General features: G+C 46.6%; 1 protein-coding gene across 2 annotated transcripts in view; it reads left to right on the plus strand.

Annotated features, from left to right (window-relative positions):
* Positions 1 to 23,959, plus strand: part of PLD1 (phospholipase D1) — an 886,935-nt gene that overhangs the window by 480,214 nt on the left and 382,762 nt on the right. For both annotated transcript variants that reach the window (XM_069618743.1, XM_069618744.1), the window contains one exon: positions 3,000 to 3,124. In XM_069618743.1, the coding sequence (XP_069474844.1) occupies positions 3,000 to 3,124 (125 nt within the window). The remainder of the gene's footprint in view (positions 1 to 2,999; positions 3,125 to 23,959) is intronic.

The raw sequence follows: 23,959 nt of genomic DNA on the forward strand, positions 1-23,959 counted from the left end.
ATTTCTTGCCCCTGTCAATGTTTTGGTCCTTTCTGACAGTTGGCCCTTTCAATTCCAGATCATAATCCTGTGGGAGACAGTAGGTGCCAAAAGAATTGCTACATGAAATGTCTCAGCTTCAGTTTTACAGGGCTTCACTGGCATATCCTGGGCCACACGCTCCTCTCCCCACCATACCTGAGAGTGGATGAACTGCTCTTGTTCCTTCTGGATGCCTTTCTGCCCAATTGCTCACCCTTTCCATTGTTCGGTCCCCTCTCCCTTTTATTTCTTCTTCCCTTACCATGTTCATCCCCCTATGAATTGTATTGTAAAGTGTTCTGTTGCTTCACAAAGCTAGTTCCTCGCTCAATAAATACTCTAATAATGATAATCACACAACTGTTTTCACCAATTGTATTACTTCTTCCAAGGATCTAGAAAATGCAATCACTGGAAAATACATGTTACCAGGAAATGTCTTACTTTGTGTCTTTCAAGATCACTATTCCATCCGATCCACTCCCTACCATCACACAAGCGCCACTACTTTCGCAATCACATTCCCTCTATCACAACCCCATAGTGTTTTGGCTAATTTTGTGTTCTTATTGATGTGCATGGCTGCATACAAGGACATGTTTTGAGGGAAGAGGGCAGAGATAAGATGAAGGAATCCGGGATACGATTCTTGGTAGTGTAGCATGTTCATAGGTGTGACAAGGCCACTCATTTGGCATTGCCAATAGGGGACAGGATCCCCTCTCAGCTGGGGGTGGGAGGCCTACAGGGGAGCCATTTACCCCAGTGTTGTGCCTGAGGTGGACGGTGGAAGCAGAGAGTGCCCCAATTCCTGCCCCCCTTTTGTCGTAAAGTTTGTGTGCAGACCACTGTTAACTCAAACCATACATCTTATATAAGACACCTGCCAGTCTTAATCCTTTTCAATCAGAGAAAATCATTTGGGATGCCTCGAGTCCGCAACACCCACACTCAGAGAGCCTGATTGGACTGCGGACGCATCGACACACCAGAGAAGCACTGCAAAAACACGGAGAGCAGCACCAGCACACATCAGCGTTGCTGCCACCGACAAGCAGGAGAGGGCGAGTGTGAGCCGCAGAGAAGAGGCAATGTTTTGCGCAACGGACTGAAGGGTTATGCTGTGCCACCAGGGAGCAACACTGAGCCCACACTGGAACAGGCAGACCCCCTAGACCAGCATGGAAAGAGGAGAGCAGAAGACCACTTAGATCCTGAGAGACTTACTTGAGACCCAAAGCACCAGCGTCCTGAAACACTAACATGGAAACTAGTCATCCCGGGCTGCCAACCCTGGGACGCAGCAAGATTTCGCTAAAACGTACATGCCATGATCGGGCAAGACCTGGCCAGATTGGCAAGGAAAAGGTTCACAATCCTCACAAAGGGAGGGGGGGATTTGAACTCAGGACAGGAAGTGGGAAGTGTGGGTATTCCCTGTGAGGTGAGCGGTGGACGTGGAGCACAACCAAGAGGCCACCAGTTGGAATGAATGAGCAGTGGCTTGTGGAGAAGATTCGGGAAGCAGGTGTAGTATTGGATAAGCACTGAATGTGATTCTGCAGTTAGGTGTGTGTGTTTGTGTAGCAAGTGTGTAGATACGTTTGTGTAAGGAGTGTCTGGGAAGCACACTTTCCTGTATGAAAGAAGCATTATTGAGTACTGGTTTCAAGGGAGTAGTGGTAGTAGTGTGGAGGAGGGAGTGGTAGTAGTGTGGAGGAGGGAGTGGTAGTAGTGTGGAGGGGGGAGTGGTAGTAGTGTGGAGGGGGGAGTGGTAGTAGTGTGGAGGAGGGAGTGGTAGTAGTGTGGAGGAGGAGTCACGAGTAAAGGGAGTCTAAGGAGAAGTAACATCAAAGGGTGGAGGCAGTATCTAGGAGTGAGAACATTGTGAAGACAGTGCAGTGGTGGGAGCAGTGAGACAAAGTAGACCATAAGAAAGAGTAGTAAAGAGATATGTGAGGCTGTGCATGATAGACAGAGACGGAATCTATTAGATTACTTGTAAGGCAATATCCAAACCCATAACCATTAGATTACCAATAACTGAGTAGAGTATGGACAGTCGGCTAGTCCCTGAGGGAGTACAGATAGCCAGCTTTTAAGTCATCATTGGTAGTACAAGTCGGCTTCAGACAGCACAGGACAGCCTTTAGTAGTATTATCCGTGGGTTACGGATGCCTGTGTTAGGGAGGAGGTTCAACACTAGACTAGAGAGAGAGGGGCAGCCATAGGGCCCACAAAAATTTGAATAAAAACCCTTGAACCGTCCTTGAGACTTAGTGATTCATGTGCCATCTGTGAAACGGTTCACTTTAGCATTTTTGTGATTGTACCAAGGAACTTATTTTTTATTTTTTTATTATTCTTTTTTTTTGTGTGCCTTAATTGATTATATTCGAGAACATTTAGTGGGAACCTTTAATCTTGTGGTTTGGGTTTCCTAGGGCAGGAGGGGGGGGTGTTGTTTTTTTTCCTTGCTACTATTTTACTACATTTCGCAATTTATTGTTATTATGGAAATCACAAAAATAAGTTCTTAAATAAATCTTTGTTTGCACAATAGCCTAGGAAAGGGGTTCTGTGCTGTAGAACGTTACCCATTAATTTCTGCTGCCCAAACCTGGCTCGTGGTTATCTGAGAACCTCATTAGTGTTTCTATTTTCAACCATAGTACTGATGGGCACTAATCCAACCCTTCTCAAGAATCTAACGATAAAAGTGTTTGCCCAAAATCTTGAACAGTTGTATTTGTACATCCATTGCTTGACCATCTTATAACATGCATTTTTGAGAAGCTAATATACATTAGTTATGTAAGAAATGTACAAACATCAATGAAAGAACCACAGGCTGCCTTACACATGACAAGTTAGAACTATACATAACCATAACACAATACAGGAATGCCAACAAATGTCACATTTTATGAAATTGTCAAATTTTGTTTAATTTAAACCACAATATCTTTCCATGCAGGAATACCTTTCTATGCCATCTACAATACAAAAGGGTTTAAAGACTCTGATGTCCGGACTTGTATACCTGGGTGTCCAATTAAAGTCAAAGTTCTGGAAGTAGAACGCTTCACCTCCACCTCAAAGGTTCGTATTCCTTTGCCGAATGCCATCACTGTGAATTTCACACATGTGCTCTTTGTCTTCAGATGCATTTGATATTTTATCATGAATCTGTCTTTGTTTGGATTTAGATTTTCATATATAAAATTGTATTATATTTTTGAAATTGAAGTTTCTTTGCATCCTGGAATATCATAATTGTGAATACGTGTTCCTGAGGCAGGCATCTCATGCCTCCTTGGGGAGGACATCTGAAAGTTAGCACTGGGCGGTAGTGATGCTGGACTTGCACTTGTTAACAAAGGAGAATTCAATGCTTTCTAAAAAATTGGATGATCTTTCCATGTCTGAGGAATGGGCTGCCAATGTTCCCGATCTTTGATTCCAACCTGCCTTGCTTGGTTAAGGATTTTATGAAGCTGCCCCCAACAAGCTACAAAACTGGTCTTGTTGGGCAGTCTTTCTTCAGAGTTATAGGGTTTGTTTTAACATCAGGTTATACTTGATGCTCTGACATGCTGGACCATTCATAAGTCTTTGATATTATTGAATGAAATCAGGCTTGGTCATGAACACCCTATGGAGGGCGAAGATGAATTTTTTTCGATTGGGAATTTTATTAGCTCAAGATCCTGAACAGAAGCAACAAGAGTCTGCTTCGGAAACCTGCTCAACTGAAACTCCCTGCATTTCTGAATGCCAATGTACATTTTGTATAGTAGAACAAACAAAACACACAGGAAATCAAATGAATGATCGAGCATAACCATTATTGAAAAATTCTGACGATAAGTTAAAAACAACTAAGCCCTTAGTTCTTATAAGTTGGAACACTAGAGGTTATACCCATCTCCAACGAGAACTTAACGTAAATCTTATTGAAACAGACCTAGTGCTCCTACAGTAGACTTGGCTGACTGTATCTCCATTATGGGACAACCATGATATCGCTATTGTCCCAGCAATTGCTAATCAGAAAGGCCGTCCTATGTCGGGCCTGCTAGTTGCAGTCAAAACGAGTGCAGACCTAAAGCTAGTGCCATGGGCTTCCCCAAACAATTATACCCAACTTGTTAAAATTTCAGTTGATGCACACAATTTTGCAATTATCAATATTTACAGAAACCCTCCTGCTATAATGGATAACATCTTCTATAAAGATCTTGCTATGCTATTCGAGTTTATAGCTGGATGTGAAGGAATTACAGACATTATAGTAGCAGGCGATCTTAATCTGGATTGTGTGAATAACTTACATGGAAAAAAGTCACAAGAAACCCATAAATGGAACAACTTCATGAAAAACACTAATATGAGAATGACCAATGGGTCACTACCAGGAGACATTCCAGGACAAGCGACTTGGCAAAGAGGATCTTCTAAGAGTACCATTGATTACATCTTTACTTCTAATCCCCTATTTATGGCGGCAATAAGTTTTAATATCATCACACAATCGTTTAGCGACCACCACATGCTCAAGCTCACCTGGCCAAGAAATACTTCTGGTAACAACCAAGAAAGGCATTGGATGCCTCAAGGATTAAGCATCAACAATGCCAAATCACGCTTTAAGTGGTGCCGAACAATCTAGCATCCCTCAATAACACACTAAATGCGCAAGCGAGAACGTACAAGTCCGGATCCTACCTCGATGCTTTAGCAACATATCAAAATTTGTATGTACCATCTTGCAAGAAACATACACATTCTTAAGATCTTACTATGCAACAAGCAAAAATAATCATATTGGAAAGAACTCGGAGTTGCAAACCAACTCCCTCTATGTGAGAAGATTCAAGCTCGAAAAGGTATCAAAACCCGGTTTAGAAATTGGGCCAGAGCGTATAAAGCTAAAGTCTTCCAACAAGATGGGGAAACTTTTTCTTAATGGCCGCCATTAACAAAAATGCTCTCAAATCTGGCACCTTTTAAAAACCAACTCAGCAATTGATCAATTTCACACACAATTAAATGGTGTAGCAGAGCACCAGTGGATAACACACTTCTCGGCTCTCTATGAAGATAAAAGATTTGATGAATTTTACTAGGATACACCATCAAACCAACCGTGGACCTTAGAATGTTCAGCGTCTACAATAGAAGAACTGATCCTCAAATCATCATCGCGGGCAGCAGGTCCTGATGGCATCACACATTTTATGCTTAAACAACATCTAAAGCAGTGGGCTTGTATTCTTAACACCATCTTTCAACGCATACTCAAATCACAGAAAATACCAAATTATTGGCGAACGTCACTTATAGTCCCTATATTTAAAAAAGGAGACCATGGCATCCCTTCTAATTATCGGCCAATAGCGTTACTAGACTCACCAGGCAAAATCTTTTCTCGCTTAGTTTTGCGAGACTTCATCCAATGGGCTCAAACAACTAATCATCGGGACCAAAACCAGACTGGATTTGTCGCCGGCATGGGAACAGCGGTTAACTTGTTAATAATCAATGCCCTCAAAGCACAAGCACACAACACGAAATCTTCCCTTTATTTTGCTTTCATCGACCTAAATGCTGCCTTCGATTCAGTTTTGCGAGTGAAGCTGATTGAAAAACTACGTAAAGCAGAGTGTCCACCGAGTTTGATTGACATCATATACAAGCTACACTCTTCAACATCTATACGAGTGTGACTAACGAATATGGGGATGCTCTCCGAGATCATCGAAACATCGCAGGGTCTGAAGCAAGGTTGTATCCTCGCCTCAGCTCTGTTTAATTTTTTTATGCACGACGTGCAAGCGACTTTTCGTGATTTATCATCAGATTCCCCGAAAATGAACACGTCCATAATACAATCTTTATGGTATGCTGATGACTTGGTCCTAGTGTCCAAAACCCCGACCGGACTTCAGCAGTTGTTATCCACCCTTACCATTTATTTTGACAAAAAAGAATTGACGATGAATGTCAACAAATTGCAGATAGTTGCCCAAATGCCCAAAGCTACCATCAGAAACAAATTTGTATGGAGAGTTAAAGATATCACTCTTGATATTATTCCAAGCTATAAATATTTGGGTCTGCCGTTTGAAGGGAAACACGCTGGAGTATTACAATCAGACATGATGCGAAGCAAACTAACATCAGCCATTTCGCAAACAAAAATCATTCTATATAAATACGGTAAATTTTCCATCTACCCAGCACTCTACGACTTTGTTATATGGATTAGAAGCGAGAGACACCATCCCTACCGTTCGCCTAGATAGACTAGAAGCCAAATTCAGCATATCCTAAAAGTTCCTCAATCTACTCCTGGTCCTGTGCTGAGGTACGAGCTGGGTCTCACTTCAATAAGTGCCAAATATCACTGGCAGGTGTGTGCCTTGCTTCACAAATGTCTGGTTACCTCCAATGAAACATCTCTCCTTGCTGTTTTGTCAACTTACATCTTTACTTCAACCCACATGTTTGTCACCAGGTGGACTAAATATGTATACAGAATTATGACCCTAGCAGATGTTAATTTAGAAACATTGATCATGAACCCTGTAAGAGCAAAAAATAAAATTTCTGTAAGATTGGATTGACACCCGCGCAAAATGTTTATCCTATAAATTAATGAATACTGCATATCTGGTTGAAAAGAAATTGGGCGTCGCTGAACCATATTTGTATAAAGGCCCTTCCCCACAAATGCGCATGGCAATCACAAGGATGCGTCTAAACTTATGGAGCACGAGAGAGTTGTTATGCCTACGTAAGCAAATAACTAAAAGTGAAAACTTCTGCAGATTCTGTAATAATCAGACAATTAAAGAAACCTTAGAACACCTGGTCATCGAATGTTCAGCATTGGCCCTATTGAGATCAAAATATTATGGGAGACATATGTTGGTGGTAACAAGTGTTCCTTCTGCGCGCAGATGGTCTTTTCTAATTAATTCTGCGAAGATGAGCTTAAAAATTGCAACAGTTAATTTTCTCAATGCGTCAGCCTTGATGGAATGAAATATTGTATACTGAATGATTAATTTTATGATATAAATGATGTACCTAAACTGTTCCTGTGATACAGATGATGTGAGACGAATCCCATACTGTAACTGATGTATTTAAACTTTGCCTATGCTACAGATTATGTGGGATGCATTCTCTTTGAATTAATAACTTAGGTAAGCGATTAAGAAAATGACCATGGGAAGATTTTCTACCTTCCTTAATCGTGTTATCTAATGCTATGTTGTTTTAAAATTATGTTTGTGTTAGTTTAACAAAATTTAGTCTATTGCACCCCAAGTTTTGTAATTTTTGTAATTCTGTAACATAGGATTTTATGGAAAAATAATGAAAATGTTTTATTCTTTCCTTTTGTAAAACAAACAAATTTTGTTGGAAAAAAGTTGATTGAATTCAGCAAAATGTCAATAAAGAAAAAAAAAAGATATTATTGATCTTGAAGAGGGGAGTGAGAATAGTTTTAGGGAACCTTGTCATGAACTGTAAGCTCTGATATTCCTCATTTATAAGGATGGGAGTGGAGTGCTGCATAAGTGGTGGACTAGCATTACATATTCCATCGTTTCTTAAACATTCCACAGAAGGGAACGTGGTGATAACTTCCTAATTAAAGCTGTACTTGGAGCTGAACCTACATAAGGGAAACCGTTTCCCAGTGGCGTTCAAGTGTAAATCAAAACCACTTTCAGTTAAAGGTTACCCGACCTCAGCAGCTGATATATTTGGTCATTTCCGTCAAGTAAGTAGTAGCACAGCCATAGAGGGTTTTAGGACCAAACTGAGATGCTTAATCTATGCAAGAACACACTGACAGCTGTGCGTTCAGAGATAGAAGTTTAAAGTACCCCAAAAGTAATGCAAAACTAATCAAACATTAGAGTGTGCGCAAATTGCAAGAAAAACTGATTTTTTTTATATGCAAATACAGCTGGGAGAAGGAGACTGCTCAGTGGAATTGAACTGAAAAACATCTCCACATGCCCACTCGTGCCTGCAAGATTTAAAGCAAGAAACCACAAACTTGGCATGTTCTACAAATGCAACATTAATTCTAATTCCAACATTTCCATGCTCTAATTGTCATTGAGCCCCCAAGGAACACTATACATTAAACCATGTAATCGGTTGTTTCCTTTCTCATGACCATCCAAATACCACCCCTCAACATGACATAATGTCATAGTCAGCACAAAATGAATCATTTTAATTATTGATTGGTACTCCTCATGGTGCAATTGGGGGGAAAAAAAGCTCTGCCCTCTTTGAACAATGACACCTGAGACATCTTGGGCTGTAGCATCCCACCGAGACTGACAAATCATATAGAGAGTGGAAATCAACGAGCTCAAAACTTTGCTGCAGCCCATGCAATACCACAATCCCTTCCCCCTAATTGGCTACAGAAAGTAAGTGGGCTGCTCAATAGGGGCCTGAGACATAGCTTATTCCTCACTGGGTTACTCTCTCCCTCTTAACCATATTTTTCACAATTTCAAGCTTATAGGTGTCAGGTATTTTTCTCACCTGATGTCTGGCATGTGATGAGGAGTCGGCTAAGACACTGAACTGACGTCTTTGATGGAAGCAGGACTCCGGAAGATAGATAAGGGTTGACTCTCTCTGGACGGCATCCTGACTGAAAGGTAGAGCCACAAGCCAGGTGATGTCTGAAGCGAACCTCCAAGCGAGAGAAAAATAAAACAGACAGGGGTGTGGGCGGTCGGGTGGGGGACATCTGGTTGATGAAGAGTCCTCGCAAGCAGAATGGATGGGTGGAGCAAAAGCAGGAGCGGGCAAAGCTTCCTGTATCAGAGACACACAATTAGAACAGAGGTTGGGAGGCAGGAAGGAACTGGAGCAGGAGGAATGCACATGGAGGTAGGAAGGAGGCAGGAATAGAGTAACTGAGACAAGGGGGAACAGGAACACAGGAAGCGTACAAGCTAGGGACAGCCATACCTTAGTGTTGCGACACACGGTCTGAAGTGTGTCCTGGACTGAAATAGCCACCAAAGCAGGTTCTTGCAGGGCTCCAGCGGCGTCCCATCAGGATAATGCACTGCCATCTTGCAAGGGGCACATACGTGAGTACGGGCACCATCTTGGAGAGAGCAGTATCGGAAGCTTAGGTGGTGATGCACGCGATTCACACAGGCCGCTTACAGCCTTGCCACTGCGATGATTCGCAGGCATGGGTTTTCATGACGATAGGTTACATATTTTGCAGAAAGCCCGCTAAAGTAGTCCACACTGAAATTGAAGTAGGCATCTTTTATCTGTCCCTTTTCGTAGTAGAACAGTCTTTTCGAGGGGATTGGGTCCTCTGACGTATTCCATATCTATGACAGTAATCACCACAGCTGTGCTGCTTCGGAAAATCTTCGGCGTCTGCGTCCTGTGTCGATGACGTTGATACGCCGCCCTCGAGGACCTCCTCCGACGGCCGAAGTCACTGGATGTTATAAGTAGGACGCACGACTCCCGTAGCCTCAGTTACGTTTTTTCCGTGAACGTGTTTGCTTCGTGAATCTCAGTACGACTCGACTCTTTGGAGTTTCTGTTGTTCATCTCGGTTCTTCGAACCTGTTTGTGAAGTTGTTCTACGTGAAGATGTCTACCTAGTCTTCCACACCGCGTCCAGGCTTTAAGAAGTGCGGGGACTGTGGGTCCAAGATGTCGGTCACGGACTCGCACGACGCCTGCCTCTGGTGCCTCGGGGAGGCCTATGACACGGATGACTGCCGACTACCAGTCACTCACGTCAAAAGCCTTGCGGGGGCGCAAGAAGTTGTTATCGGTTGGTAAGGTGTCCAAGCCCCAGAAGTCGAGGTCTGCAGGGCTTTTGACAGACGACTCGAGGGGCGACTCTCCGCGTCGTCGTCGGAAGTCCAGTGGGTCTCGGTCCCGGAGTCGGTCTCGCCACTCCTCTGCCTCTTCGAGGCACTCCCGGAAGCGCCGTCATCGGTCGCCTTCCCCGTCCTAATCCGAGGACTCCGCCCATCGGCGGGTCGCTTACCCCACCAAGCATGCGACACCAGAGGAATGGGCTTCATTCGGCAAGAAAATGTTGGCGATTCTCGAATCGCAGGGCACTGATCCGTCCACGCCGCCGAGTGGGGTCGGTCGTGATCAGCCGAGAGACGCCGCTCGCACGCCTTCGGGCTCGGGTGGTCATCACGATTCGCGGGAAAGGTCCTGCTCGGACAAGGGGAATCGTTCTCGGCATGCCCGATCAAGGACCCGGTCCTCGACGCGCTCGAGACCGAGTGAGCCTGTGAAGTCTTTGTGGAAGACATCGACACCTGTGGCGCCGAGGTCGCTGACGGACTCTCTTGAGGCTCCGCCTCCGAGGAAGTCGTCAACTCCGTCAGCACCCAGGATGTCAAGGGACACGCTCGGGGCTCTACCCTCGAGGCCTGTGTCGACGCTGTCGATGCTGTCAGCGCCGCGTCTGTCGTCGACGCCGATTCACTTGACGCCATTCGGGGTTGTGCCAATGGGGGAACCATCTAGGAAGGCTCTTGCCAAGGTCAAGCGTGGCTTTGGTTCCAGTTCTGTGCCTTCTTACCGCCATCTGGAATTCATTTCAGAGGTGGATGAGGGCTCTGATGATGGCATGGTGCCTGACACGTTGCCTGACGAGATTCTCTCGGGCCATAGCCAGTTTGAGAACCTGAGGCAGTCCCTGCATGATGCTAGTGGGCTGGACACCTCTCCGGAGGTGGAGTTTTGTAGGCCTGAGCCTGGCACTCGTGCCGATTCTTCGTACCAGCGACTTATGTCACGGGTCACCAAGTACTTAGGATGGTCTGCTCCCCCAGAGGAGTTTGTTCAGGATGACTTTACGGATATCCTCGACATTGGTCCACCAACTGACCCGGTACTGCCATTCCATATGGCTCTGCAAAGAAGGGTGGCAGCGGCTTGGACTGCTCCGGAGAGTCTCCCGGCAGTGAGCAAGTCTTTGCCACGAAAATACCGCCCAGCCAGTAGTGACCCCTGCTACTTGTCCAAGCACCCTACTCCGGAGATGGAGGTGCAGACGGCTATGGCCCCAGCAAATCAGGTGTCGTACCCTACCATCCCTCCTGATATGGACGACAAGGGTTTTGTTGGCTGGGCGAAGAAAGTGTTTTCTGCAGGGGGTATGCCGCTTCAGGCGGCCAACTCCATTTGTGCCTTGTCTCGTTTCACGCACACTCTGTGGAACTGTGTTTCCTTGGCGGCTGAACATATTCCTGAAGGGGATGAACGGGATGGTTTCCTTGCCATGGTTCAGGATGCTATGTGTGAGGCCGTTCAGTCGGGTTTGGACATGGCAGATTGCGTCAGCCGGTCCATGGCGGCGAGCACCATGATACGTAGGTTTGCGTGGTTGCAGAAGTCGGGGTTTGCTCCTGATGTGCAGGCCCGGCTCCTCAACATGCCCTTTGATGGGGGAACATCTTTTTGGCATCAAGGCTGACGAGAGCCTTGAGAGGTTGCAGACCTCCAAAGCTGCAGCAAAGTTGTTGGGCGCTGCAGTTCGACAACCTCCGCCTTTTCGTCCTAGGGGACAGCAATGGAGGGGAGGTTCCTTTCGTTATTACTCCTCCTTTGGTAAAGCGAGAGGATCTGCCAGTCAAAGGGGCCACCGTAGGAGTGCTAGAGTAGGAAAACAAGGTACTTGAGGTGCCAAGGCCGCTCGGGGTGTTGCCTCTTTGCCCTCAGGCAATGCCGCAGCCGCTTCAGCTCAGTCATGAGGCCATGTCCCATGGTTCACCGGTTGGGGGAAGGCTGGCGCAGCATCTTGCAGAGTGGCGCGCCATTACTTCAGATGTGTGGGTTCTGGAGATCATAACCCACAGCTACTATCTTCCTTTCCGGCAGAGGCCTCAAGACAATCCACCGGGGAATCTCTCTTTGAAGAGTCCGTATCTGATCCTTGCGCAGGAAATTCAATCCCTGCTGGAGAAAGGCGCCATAGAACTGGTGCCTGTAGCGGAGAGGAACAAGGGATGGTATTCCCCTTATTTTTTTATTTCCAAGAAAGACTGGGGATTGAGACCCATCATGGACTTGCGCGGTTTGAACAAATTCCTCAGGAAGGACAAGTTCAAGATGGTTATTCTTTCTCAAGTCCTCCAGGCCCTTCAACTTCAGGACTGGTTGGTGTCTCTCGACCTCAAGGACGCTTATTTTCATGTGCCGATCCATCCGAAGCACAAGAAGTACCTGAGGTTTGCGGTTGGCGACTCGCACTTTCAGTTTCGGGTCCTGCCGTTTGGATTGACCTCCGCCCCGAGGGTCTTCACCAAGTTCATGGTAGTGGTGGCAGCGCACCTCAGGAAAGGAGGGATTCACGTCTACCCCTACCTGGACGATTGGTTGATCAGGGCGTGCTCTCCCGAGCAAGTCCTGGATCATCTGTCAGTCACCTGCCACTCCCTCCACAAGCTGGGCTTCTCCCTCAACTTAAGTCCCATTTGACACCAACTCAGAGGCTCCAGTACATCGGAGCAGTGCTCGACACGTCCCTGGGGCAGTGTTTTCCTCCCCAGGTGAGGGCTCATCACATTCAGCAGATGGTGCACAAGTTTCAACTTGCCCAGACTCTCCCAGCGTTCGACTTCTTGAGACTGCTCGGCCTCATGGCATCCTGCATTCTCCCGGTGCCAGAGGCCAGGTTGCGGATGAGATCTTTGCAGTGGGCACTCGAGCTCCAGTGGTCTCAGTCCTCCGGCAGGATGTCGGACCCTGTTCAGGTGCCGTCTTCGGTCGCCCGGGACCTTCTGTGGTGGGCCGACGAAGGCAATCTGATGAGGGGGGCTCCATTTTGGCTGCCCTGGCCGGAGGTGACGTTCTTGTCGGACGCATCCCTCACGGGATGGGGAGCTCATGCCAACGAGTTGACAGTCAGTGGTCGTTGGTCTTCATCGGAGTCCAGACTCCATATCAATCTGTTGGAGCTGAGGGCCGTCGGGCTAGCCCTGAAGGCTTTTCTGCCGACTGTGCGAGGAAAGAATGTCCTGATCCTGACGGACAACACGGTGGCTATGCACTACCTCAATAAAAAGGGGGGGCAGGGTCACTTCCTCCGTGCAGGGAGGCGATGCAGCTCTGGTTTTGGGCAATCCAGCAGGAAGTTTCGATCTCGGCAGTTCATCTGGCAGGAGACGAAAACGAGTCGGCGGACGCTCTGAGCAGGCAGAGCACGATCTCTCACGAGTGGGAGTTGGCTCAGGAGATTCTCCTGGAGATCTTTGCCCTTTGGGGGACCCCTCAAGTGGATCTCTATGCCTCCAGTGTCAACCGGAAGTGCGAGAGGTTCTGCTCGCGGGAATTTCCTCCAAACGGAGCCTTAGGAGACACGTTCGTGGTGGAGTGATCATTCCCACTGCTGTATGCGTTTTCTCCAGTCCCCGTCATCCCGCAAGTACTGCGGAGGTTACAGAGGTTCGGTTCTCAGATGATCCTCATTGCTCCAGCGTGGGCCCGGAGGACGTGGTACCCGGACCTTCTCGACTTGTCCATATGCCCTCCATGTCGTCTTCCCTACCGAGACGATCTGCTCTCATGGGAGGGGGGTCAGGTTCTCCATCCAGAGGTCAGGTCCCTCAACCTTCACGCTTGGTTTCTGAAAGGTTGAGGTATAAGGATTGGGACCTCCCTGAAGACTTGATGGAGTTGTTGCTTTCGGCCAGAAGGCCCGCAACAAAGTCCCTTTACCGTTGCCATTGGAGGAAGTTCTGCGACTGGTGCAGGGTTAAGAATGTGGATCCTTTTGCATGTGAAATTGCCATGGTTCTGTCTTTTTTGCTTTCTTTGGCCGACAGGGGCTTGCAAGTGGGTACCATTAAAGGTTACCTGGCGGCGCTGTCCATATTTAAGCGCTCGTCTGAAGAGTGTTCCTATTTTAAAATTCCTTTAATTTCTCAGTTTCTGAAAGGGCTCACTAATGTGTTCCCTCCATCACCTTTCCAGGTGCCCGGTTGGGATTTGAACCTTGTTCTCAAGTTTCTGATGGGTGCTCCGTTTGAGCCTTTGCATTCATGCCCTTTGAGATTGTTAACCCTGAAAACGGTATTTTTAGTTAGTTGCGGTCACTTCCACTCGCAGAGTGAGTGAGTTACAGGCACTTTCAGTTAAGCCACCCTTCACTGTGTTTCATAAGGACAGGGTTGTCCTTAGAGTTCGTCCTTCTTTTCTTCCGAAGGTGGTGTCGGAATTTCATTTAGGCCAGAAGGTTGTTCTTCCGGCATTTTATCCTCCTCCACATCCTGGTAAGGAAGAGGAGTGGCTACATAGGCTTGATCCTAGGAGAGCGTTAAGCTTTTATATTTCACGCATGTCCCGGGTCAGAGTGGACGATCAGCTCTTTATTGGTTACGCTGGTAAGCGTTTGGGACAGGCTGTGACGAAACAGACTTTGTCTCGCTGGATTATTTTGGCTATCTCTGAGTGTTACCGCTTGGCGGGTAACGACCCATCGGTCGGCTTACAGGCCCATTCTACCAGGGGAATGTCTGCCTCTACTGCCCTGCAGAGGGGTGTTCCTATTCGCAACATCTGTGATGCAGCCACCTGGGCTTCGGTAGATACTTTTGTACATCACTATTCCCTCGATTCCATCCGGGGGCAGGATCTGGCCTTTGGCAAGGTGGTCCTTTACTCCGCAATTTGATTGGGCATGCTACATTTCTGTTTTCTAAATTCTTTTCCCACCTCCTTGCATTGGTACTGCTTTGGGAGCCTGTCATACATATTGAATACGTCGGAGGACCCAATCCCCTCGAAGAACAAGTTACTCTCTTACCTGGTAACGTTCTTTCGATGGGATGGTCCGACGACATATTCCATATCGCTCCCTCCCTGCCTTCCCCGCTACAGAATTTCTTATGCAATTGTAGCTTACGTTTGCGCAAGGCTTGGTGTGTCAGACTGGCAGAAGACTGGTGTCACACGTTCTGGGAAAAAACTACAACTGAGGCTACGGGCGTTGTGCGTCCTACTTATAACATCCAGTGACGTCGGCCGTCGGAGGAGGTCCTTGAGGGCGGCGTATCGACATCATCGACGAAGGACTCAGACGCCGAAGATTTTCCGAAGCAGCATAGCTGTGGTGATTACTGTCATAGATATGGAATATGTCGTCGGACCATCCCATCGAAAGAACGTTACCAGGTAAGAGAGTAACTTGTTCTTCTCATCCAATGGATCTGAATGTGGGCCGCTTTAATACTATCACCTATGCTTTTTTGATCAAAGGTTTACTGTCTTTAAATTTTTCATGTGTATGACTCCCTTCACAAACAGTAGTGAGATAGAAAACAACTATTAAACCTGAAATACAGGTTTCCATTTTAGAAGGCAAACCCTGTCTAAGAGATCCTGAACAGGTATATAAATTCTGCTTTGACATTAGTCCTTGGCAGTATATGGGGGTTGTCATCACAGACTTGTAAGCACCTGCAGTTCAGCAAAGGGACCATACTCTTGGAAAAAAAAGTGTAGGGAAAACTGTGAACCATGTGGCACCCCCTTCTATTCTGACCACGGAGGCTGGGAAAATCCCATGCTGAACTACCAATCACCCAGGAATGACAGAACCCCATTCAACAAAGAAGGTATTGGGGTGGAGGGAACTGCCTTGCAACAGACTCTTATTCCTGAAGTACATGACTCCCATGCACTGTCTATTGCTAGGCCACATTTTTATTGCTTTATACTCAATATAGACCCTATTCTCATTTTATTTTATTCAAAAGGTCTACACCATTATAAACTGTCCTACGCACTATTATCTCTGTAATTGGCGCATTACATTACAGAATTGTTTCAAAATGTCATCTTTCATAGTGCATGTTTGCTTTATGTGCCATTTTTTATAAAGTACATTTTATTTTATTATCAAAGGAATATGATGTTTGATTTACTCAGTGTGATACTTTTTTAATAGTCATATTTATTTATATTTCTTTAACCGATCATAGGGACAGTCCAACAATGCCTTCTTGTATCATTTTGGGTTGCACTAATAACAGCCATGCTAAATGTCAGAGTACAGTCCTGCATGTATTTCCAAAGGATTTAAATTTAATAAGAAAATGGCTCTTTAGCTGCGCATTTCCAGTTTCTGAAATTTAAAGCAGAACCAAGGATGCCTTGGACAACATGAGGGGCAATCGATTCTGCATCTGCAGCATGCACATCTCTGAAGATATTTACACTAAAAAGCATCGCCCCAGACTTCTCGTAAAATTACTTCCCAATAAAGTTCCAACTGAATTTTTGCACGCCCTGACCCAAGTGAGTAGTGGACAGTGAATATTTAAATGTATGTTACCACTTCCTAAATTTGCCTGTACAAAATGTCTAATACATGACTATTCAATATATTGAAATAATCTGTGACCAGGTAACATAACAGTTTTCAGTTTTTGGGCAATATTTCCATTGTTTTGTTTTTTTTACACAAGTTTCTTTTGTGACACGATGTAATTTGGTTTGTACCTTTTGAACTTTAGATTACTTTGTGTATCCCTATTTTAGAGATACTTGAATAGTTCATTGCAATGGGAGCCTTTCCAAGCACACACTCGCATTGCATCCTTTTAAAATAGGTCATTTCGAATGGATTGTGTCCTCCAACGTATTCCACATCTTTGACATCTTTGACATGTAATGTCCACAGCTGTGCACTTCGGAAACTTTTTTAGCAGAGGGCATCCTGCGTCAATGACATCAGTTTGCTGTCCCTCGAGGCCTCCGTCGAGGGCGACGTCACCGGATGTTACAAATAGGACACACAGCGCCCGTAGCCTCAGTTCTGTTTTTTCCACAAACGTGTTGCTTCGTGAAACTCGGCACGCCTCGTGTGTTATCATCATTGCAATGTCTTTTTCTTCGACCCCTCCGACCCCAGGGTCTGGCTTCAAGACCTGCCAGGACTGCAAGTCAAAAATGTTGAACACTGAACCGCATCAGATTTGTTTGTGGTGCCTGGGCGAGTCGCACGACACAGACGACTGCTCGAAATGCCAGTCGCTGACTGCCAAGGCCTTGCGGGAGCAGAAGGGGAAACTCCACATCGGTAGGGGCTCTATGCCTGTTAAGTCCCGAAAATCCAAATCGTCCAAGGGGGTTTCCACCGACAACTTGAGGCGTGACTCTCCACGCCAGGAGGAGTCCCGGGGATCTCTGTCCCAGAGTGGTTCCCGCCATTCTTCTTCCTCGTCCCAGCACTCTATGAATCGCTGTTACCGGTCGCCTTCCCGGTCCTCCTCGGAGGATGGTGCCTCGAGGAGGTAGCGTACCTGATGAAGTCCTTGACTCCGGAGGAATGGGCTGCGTTTAAAGAACAAATGTTAGTGATTTTTCAATTACAGGGCACGGGTCTTGTTGCTCCTTCTAACGAAGCCGGCCAGGATCGGTCTCATAACGTGGCTCGGACGCCTTCAGGCTCGGGTCCATGATGCGACTCACATCGGAATCCTTCGAGGTGCCATACGGCCAAGGATTTCGAAAAGTCACAAGAGACGTGCTTCTAGGTCTCGGTCTTCGTCCACATCGAGACCACAGCAACCTACTGAGGCTCGATGCTGGCGTCGACTCGGTCGGCACTGTGTCCGTCTGTCTCGGACGTCAACACTTTGCCATCGTATCAGCACATGGCGCCGTCGGCACCTGTGTCAACAACGATGCCGAAGCTTGTGGTGTTCATGACATCGAGGTTGTCGACGCTTTCGACGTCGAAGCCTTTGGCGCTCTCAACGCCTTGGGTATTATTGCCCGCAATCTAGCTTTTGGAGTACCCCGATGTGGTGGATCCTCGTAGGAAGGCTACGGTGAAGTCTGTGAGGCCTGTTTTGGACTCCAGGCCCTCTTCTGTCACCAGACCTGGGTTTCAACTCCCTCTGGCTGACATTAATGAAGAGGAAGAAAGGTCTGAGTTTGAGGACCCTGGTGAACTTGATGAAGCTTCACTTTTTTTCTGGAAACAGTCAGTTGGAGGAGTTGAGGCAGACCCTCCATGATGCCAGTGGGTTGGACACTTCCCCGGAAGTGGAATTTGGTAGGCCTCATGCAGAGTCTTCATACAGGAGGCTCATGGCTAGGGTCTCGGAATATCTGGGCTGGTCCAGTCCTCCTGAAGAATTTATGCAGGATGATCTAATGGACATGTTAGATCAAGGTCCATCATCTGACCTGGTTTTACCATTTCATCTCACCTTACAGAAAAGGGTGGTAGCTGCTTGGCAGTCCCCGGAATCTCTTTCGGCTGTTAATAAATCTTTGACACAGAAATACCATCCTTCCGTTAGTGACCCCAGCTATTTATCTACTCACCCCACTCCTGAGAGTTTGGTGGTTCAGGCGGCTATGGCCACCTCGAGGCAGGAGGTGTACCCTACCATCCCTCTGGATAGGTACGACAAGTGTTTCGACGGTTGGGCCCGGAAGGTATTTTCTGCTGGGAGCATGGCATTTAAATCGGCCAACTCCACTTTTGCCTTCGCAAGGTTTTCACACACTGTGGAATTGTGTTTCTTTAGCGGCTGAGCATACTCCGAGGGGGAATAAACGGATGGGTTCCTTGCTCTTGTGCAGGACGGCAAGGATGCCATGTGCAAATCCCTTCAGTTGGATTTGGATACGGCCCACCGTGTTAGCCGATCCATGGCTGCGAGCACCATTATACACAGATTTGTGTGGTTGCTGAAGTGGGGTTTTTCTCAGGATGTGCAGGCCCGACTTCTCAACATGCCCTTTGATGGAACACATGTGTTTGGCAGCAAGGCTGACGAGAGCCTTGAGAGGTTGCAGACCTCCAAAGCTGCAGCTAAATCTTTAAGTGCAGCTGTGCGTCAACCTCCGCCTTTTCGACCTAGAGGACAGCAATGGAGGGGAGGTTCTTTTCGTTACTACTCCTCCTTTGGTAGAATGGGGGGGGCCGCCAGTCAAAGGGGCCAGCGAAAAAGTACCCATGGTGGTCGAGGAAATCGTGGTGCCAGAGCCGCTCAGGCAGCTGCCTTTTTGCCTTCAGGCACTGCCGCAGCCATTTCCAAACAGTCATGAGGCCATGTCCCATGGTTCGAGCCATTACTTCAGATATGTGGGTGCTAGATACCATTGCTAGACACTGCCTTCTGTCGGATGTTTCAACCCACTCATCCAAGCCCTACAACAGTACTGTGCGGTGCTGGCCGCAGAAACATCAGAATGGCCACTGGAAAGCATGCTGCTCGCTCAAAACCAGCCAGAAATCACGGTAAAAACTGGAACAATAGGCTGCCACCCACCTCTGCCTATATTAGTGAGCACAGGAGGTCACTGCCTAAAACCACCATTGGGCTACACACACAGTAGCCTGAAACCATTTGGGAATAGCAATAATGATTGCTAAAAGCAACCCAGAGCTGTGGGGAATTCATTTTTCACATGGTCATGTAACCAGATGCAGTGGCACCATGGTCTGCTGACCTCAGTCAAGAGAATAGACTCTTTCAATTGAACAGAATATGCTGATTTGGGTGTGCCTGAACTGCTCTGAGGGAAGGCAAGACATCTGATCTCCCTGAGTCAGAGCCAAACTTCTGGAAGTGGGGACAAACCAATGGGTGTTGCAGTGGAGGCAAATGTATGTTTTATTAAATTGCTTATAAAATATTGTATCAAGCTGACAGAAATGTACAATTTGGAGATTCTTAATATGAAAAATTCACTCACAATTTGAGACTAAGCTGGACTCTGTGGGATGTTCTGAGGCTAAGCCCCATAATTAATATTGTGGGTACAGTGTTTATGCTAGAAACCTAAGAACTTACAGTAATATGCTCAGTGGGTGTTTACCTCTGTGTAAGATTTGATGCAAAATTAATATTGTGAAACCCTACAAAAGAGCAAAATGTTGTCATTTCTGAACCCAAGCTCGTAGAAACATGTGATTTGAACCGAACTGTACCTTAAGCAATCTGTCATGTAATTTAGGTAATATTAACAAGTGGGGTATATTGTAAATATGTGTTTTATGAAAAAGAAGATGTGCTGTACGGACACAAAGGGGAGTGTCCTTTCCTTGAGCCATAAAGAGGATACCTGATGACTCATTCTGACTCGCAACTCCGTTCTCCAGTCAGAGGACAGAAAATCCTTTAACCTATCAGGATCCTCAGTGGGTTGGGCATAGGAAGTCAGCCTGTCCACCCCCTTTGGGAACACATAAAAAGAGACTGCTGAGACCCAGATAGGGACACTCATTTTTCCACTACTCATCGTTTCCTGCGCAGCATGCTGCCCGACCATATCCAGACAAAAAATCCAGAACTTAGACTCCAGATAGATTCCAGAACCAAACTCTAGAACTAAACTCTAGAACCTTAAGCAGGGGCCTAACCCAAAAGCTGAACTCTTCTCATCAGGCCTCCGAATCCAGCAACCTAACACAACTATTCAACAGCCGGGCGAGCTGTTTGATTCTGGCTAGAACCCTGTGCCAGAACCATATCCATATCCATATCCAGACCCAGAGAGCAGAGCTTTACCCAGAACCCGGCAGACCCAGACCAGAACGCTGTGCAGTGCAGATAGCAGACCAGAGGCCCCGCTGTGAGTAGAACCAGTGCCAGAGACCATCCCGTGGCGAGAGAACCGCAGCACAAACCTGACCAGATCTGTGACGAGGTCCATTCCCTTCCAAAACTAGGAGTATCTAGAACTGTCCAGAACCCATCTCTTATTTTATTCAAACCATTTCAACATGTCCAGAACTGCATAGAAATTGTGTCCATTCTGTGATTTCAAAGCTGCAAAAGTGTCATCTGTCATTCTGAAATCTCGACTTCATTTCTGAAAATCTACCTCCACAAGAACGTCAGTATCTTTTGAACCGTATGTCCTAGAAGCGAGATTTAACTGTTGTAACTGTCATTTTAAAGCTAAGAACCTAAGCTTTCCTACAAACCCAATACGACATTCCAACTCCTTATAGTTTTTCCATAATTGCGGTTTACGCACTCGGAAAAAGTGCCGCAAATTGAAAAATTAGCTCATGTCAAAATTGCTGTCTTTTGCTTGCAACTGCTGAATTTAGTTTTCAACCTGATAATCACTCCTGAATCATTGCTAGTGTTGACCTGAACTAATTCAAAGTAGCTATCACCTACCCTAAATCTCCTATAGGGAATTAAAATCATTTTTAGCATATTTTTCACTTCATTGCAATCACATTTAAAGGTATTTGGCCTGTGTTTTAAAATCATCCCAGTTTCTCTAAGCTTGCTCGGGGGAACTGGAATTTGAACTGCATTTGATTGCAATCCTGAAAACTGTGTGCTCTCCTTTCCATCTCTTTATATTGCATAAAGGGGGGGGGGAGTGAGTTGTCACAAGGGGGAAAACGTGATCAGATTATCTCTTGTTGAATCCATATCGAGTTTTATTTCTGTGCCTGCATTCTTTCCATCATTGCTTTTCCTTGAAACCATACAAAGTATTCTCTGCTATCTTATCTTTTCTAATTCTACTCCTTTCTGATTAAAGAGTTGTCGCTATGGTAATATTACCCAATACTGATCACTGTTATATTCATAAGTGTGCTATCAAATATTAATTTATTCATAAAAGTGTGATATATATATATATATATATATATATATATATATATATATATGGTTTAATTTTTCCAATAAACCTTTTAATTTGCAAAACAAACCTACTTCTTGGCTCAGTGAGGTCAGGGGGATTCAAAGAGAGGGGCGTTATACAAGGGTTTATCATCCAGATTTAAGAACTTGACATAAAAATATATGTATAAGGGCTTCCATTGGGCATCCCAGACTAGGCATTGACTTAGATGGAGTGCTTTATTGAAGTCACTTACACTTCCCTTCCTTCAGCGGCCTCACGACAATCCACCGCGGAAACTCTTGGAAGCTTCCGGATCCGCTCCTTGCGCAGGAAATCCTAACCATGCTGTAGAAAGGCGCTATAGAACTGGTGCCTGTAGCGGTGAGGAACAAGGAATGGTATTCCCCTTATTTTATGATTCTGAAAAAAGACAGGGGAGTGAGGACCCATCATGGACTTGTGTTGGTTGAACAAACTTCTCAGGAAGGACAAGTTCAAGATGGTTACTCTTAAGTCCTCCAGGCCCTTCAACTTCAGGATTGGTTGGTGTCTCTGGACCTACAGGATGCTTACTTTCATGTGCCGATACTTCCCAAGCACAGGAAGTACCTGAGGTCTGCGGCTGGTGACTCGCGCTTTCAATTTCGGGTCCTGCCATTTGGATTGACCTTCCGCCCTGAGGGTCTTCACCAAGCTAATGGTGGTGCTGGCAGCGTATCTCAGGCGAGGGGGGGGGATTCACGTCTACCCCTACCTGGATGACTGGTTGATCCAGGCATGCTCTCCCGAGCAATCGTTGGATCACTTCGGTCTCACCTGCCGCCCCTCCACAGGCTGGGCTTCTCCCTGAATTTCAAGAAGTCGCATCTGACACCATCCCAACCACTCCAGTACATTGGGGCTGTGTTAGACACGTCCTTGGGGAAGTTCTTGCCTCCCAAGTGAGGGCTCATCACATTGTGCAGATGGTGGACAACTTTCAACATGCCCTGAGTCTCCCGGCTTTCGAATTCTTAAGGTTGCTCGGCCTCATGGCATCCTGCATTTTTCTGGTGCTAGAAGCCAGGCTGCAGATGAGATCCCTGCAATGGGTTCACAAGATGCAGTGGTCAGTTCTCAGGCAAGATGTCGGATCCTGTTCAGATTCCACTCTCGGTCTCCCAGGATCTTCTGGAGTGGACCAACGAAGAGAACCTGATGAGGGGGGGAACCGTTTTTTCAACCATGGCTGGAGGTGACTGTAGTGATGGATGCTTCCCTCACAGGATGGGGCACTCAAGCCAACGATTTGACAGCCAGCGGTCGTTGGTCTCCGTCAGAGTCCAAACTCCACATCACTCTGTTAGAGCTGTGGGCCATCAGGCTAACCCTGAAGGCTTTTCTGCCTTCTGTACGGGGGAAGAGTGTCCTGATCATGACGGACAACACAGTGGCCATGCATTACCTCAACAAAAAACAGGTGGGTAGGGTCACTCCCATTGTGCAGAGAGGCATTGCAGCTCTGGTTCTGGGCCATCCAGCAGGGAATTTCGATCTCAGCAGTTCATCTGGCTGGAGACAAAAATGCAGCGGTGGATGCTCTGAGCAGGCAGAGCATGATCTCACAAGTGGGAGTTGGTTCAGAAAGTCCTTCAGGAGATCTTTGCTCTTTGGGGAACCTCGCAAGTGGATCACTTCGCCACCAGTGTCAATCGGAAGTGCGAGAGATTCTGCTGAAGGGAATTTCCTCCAAGAGGATCCTTAGGAGACGCGTTCGTGGTGGATTGGGCATTCCCACTGCTGTACGCGTTTCCTCCAGTCCCCGTCATTCCTCAAGTGTTACGGAGGTTCGGTTCCCACATGATCCTCATTGCTACGGATTGGGCCAGGAGAGTGTGGTACCCGGATCTTCTAGAAATGTCCATCTGCCCTCCACGCCGCCTTCCCTACTGTGAGGATCTGCTCTCACGTGAGGGTGGTGGGGTGTAAAGGGGGAAGGGGGCAAGGGGGCAGGGGGGAGGGGTGGTGTCAGGTTCTCCATCCAGAGGTCAAGAATCTCAACCTTCATGCTTGGTATCTGAAAGGTTGAGGTATAAGGATTGGGACCTCCCAGATGACGTGATGGAGGTGTTGCTTTCGGCCAGGCGGCCTGCAACCAAATCCATGTACCGTTGCCGTTGGTGTAAGTTCTGCGACTGGTGCAGAGGTCACAATGTTGATCCTTTTCAGTGCTCCATTCCTATGGTTTTGTCTTTCTTACTTTCTTTGGCCCACAGGGGCCCTCAAGTGGGT

This window comes from Ambystoma mexicanum, chromosome 10 (assembly GCF_040938575.1).
Source record: "Ambystoma mexicanum isolate Mex_15411 chromosome 10, UKY_AmexF1_1, whole genome shotgun sequence".
Taxonomy (NCBI): Eukaryota; Metazoa; Chordata; class Amphibia; order Caudata; family Ambystomatidae; genus Ambystoma; species Ambystoma mexicanum.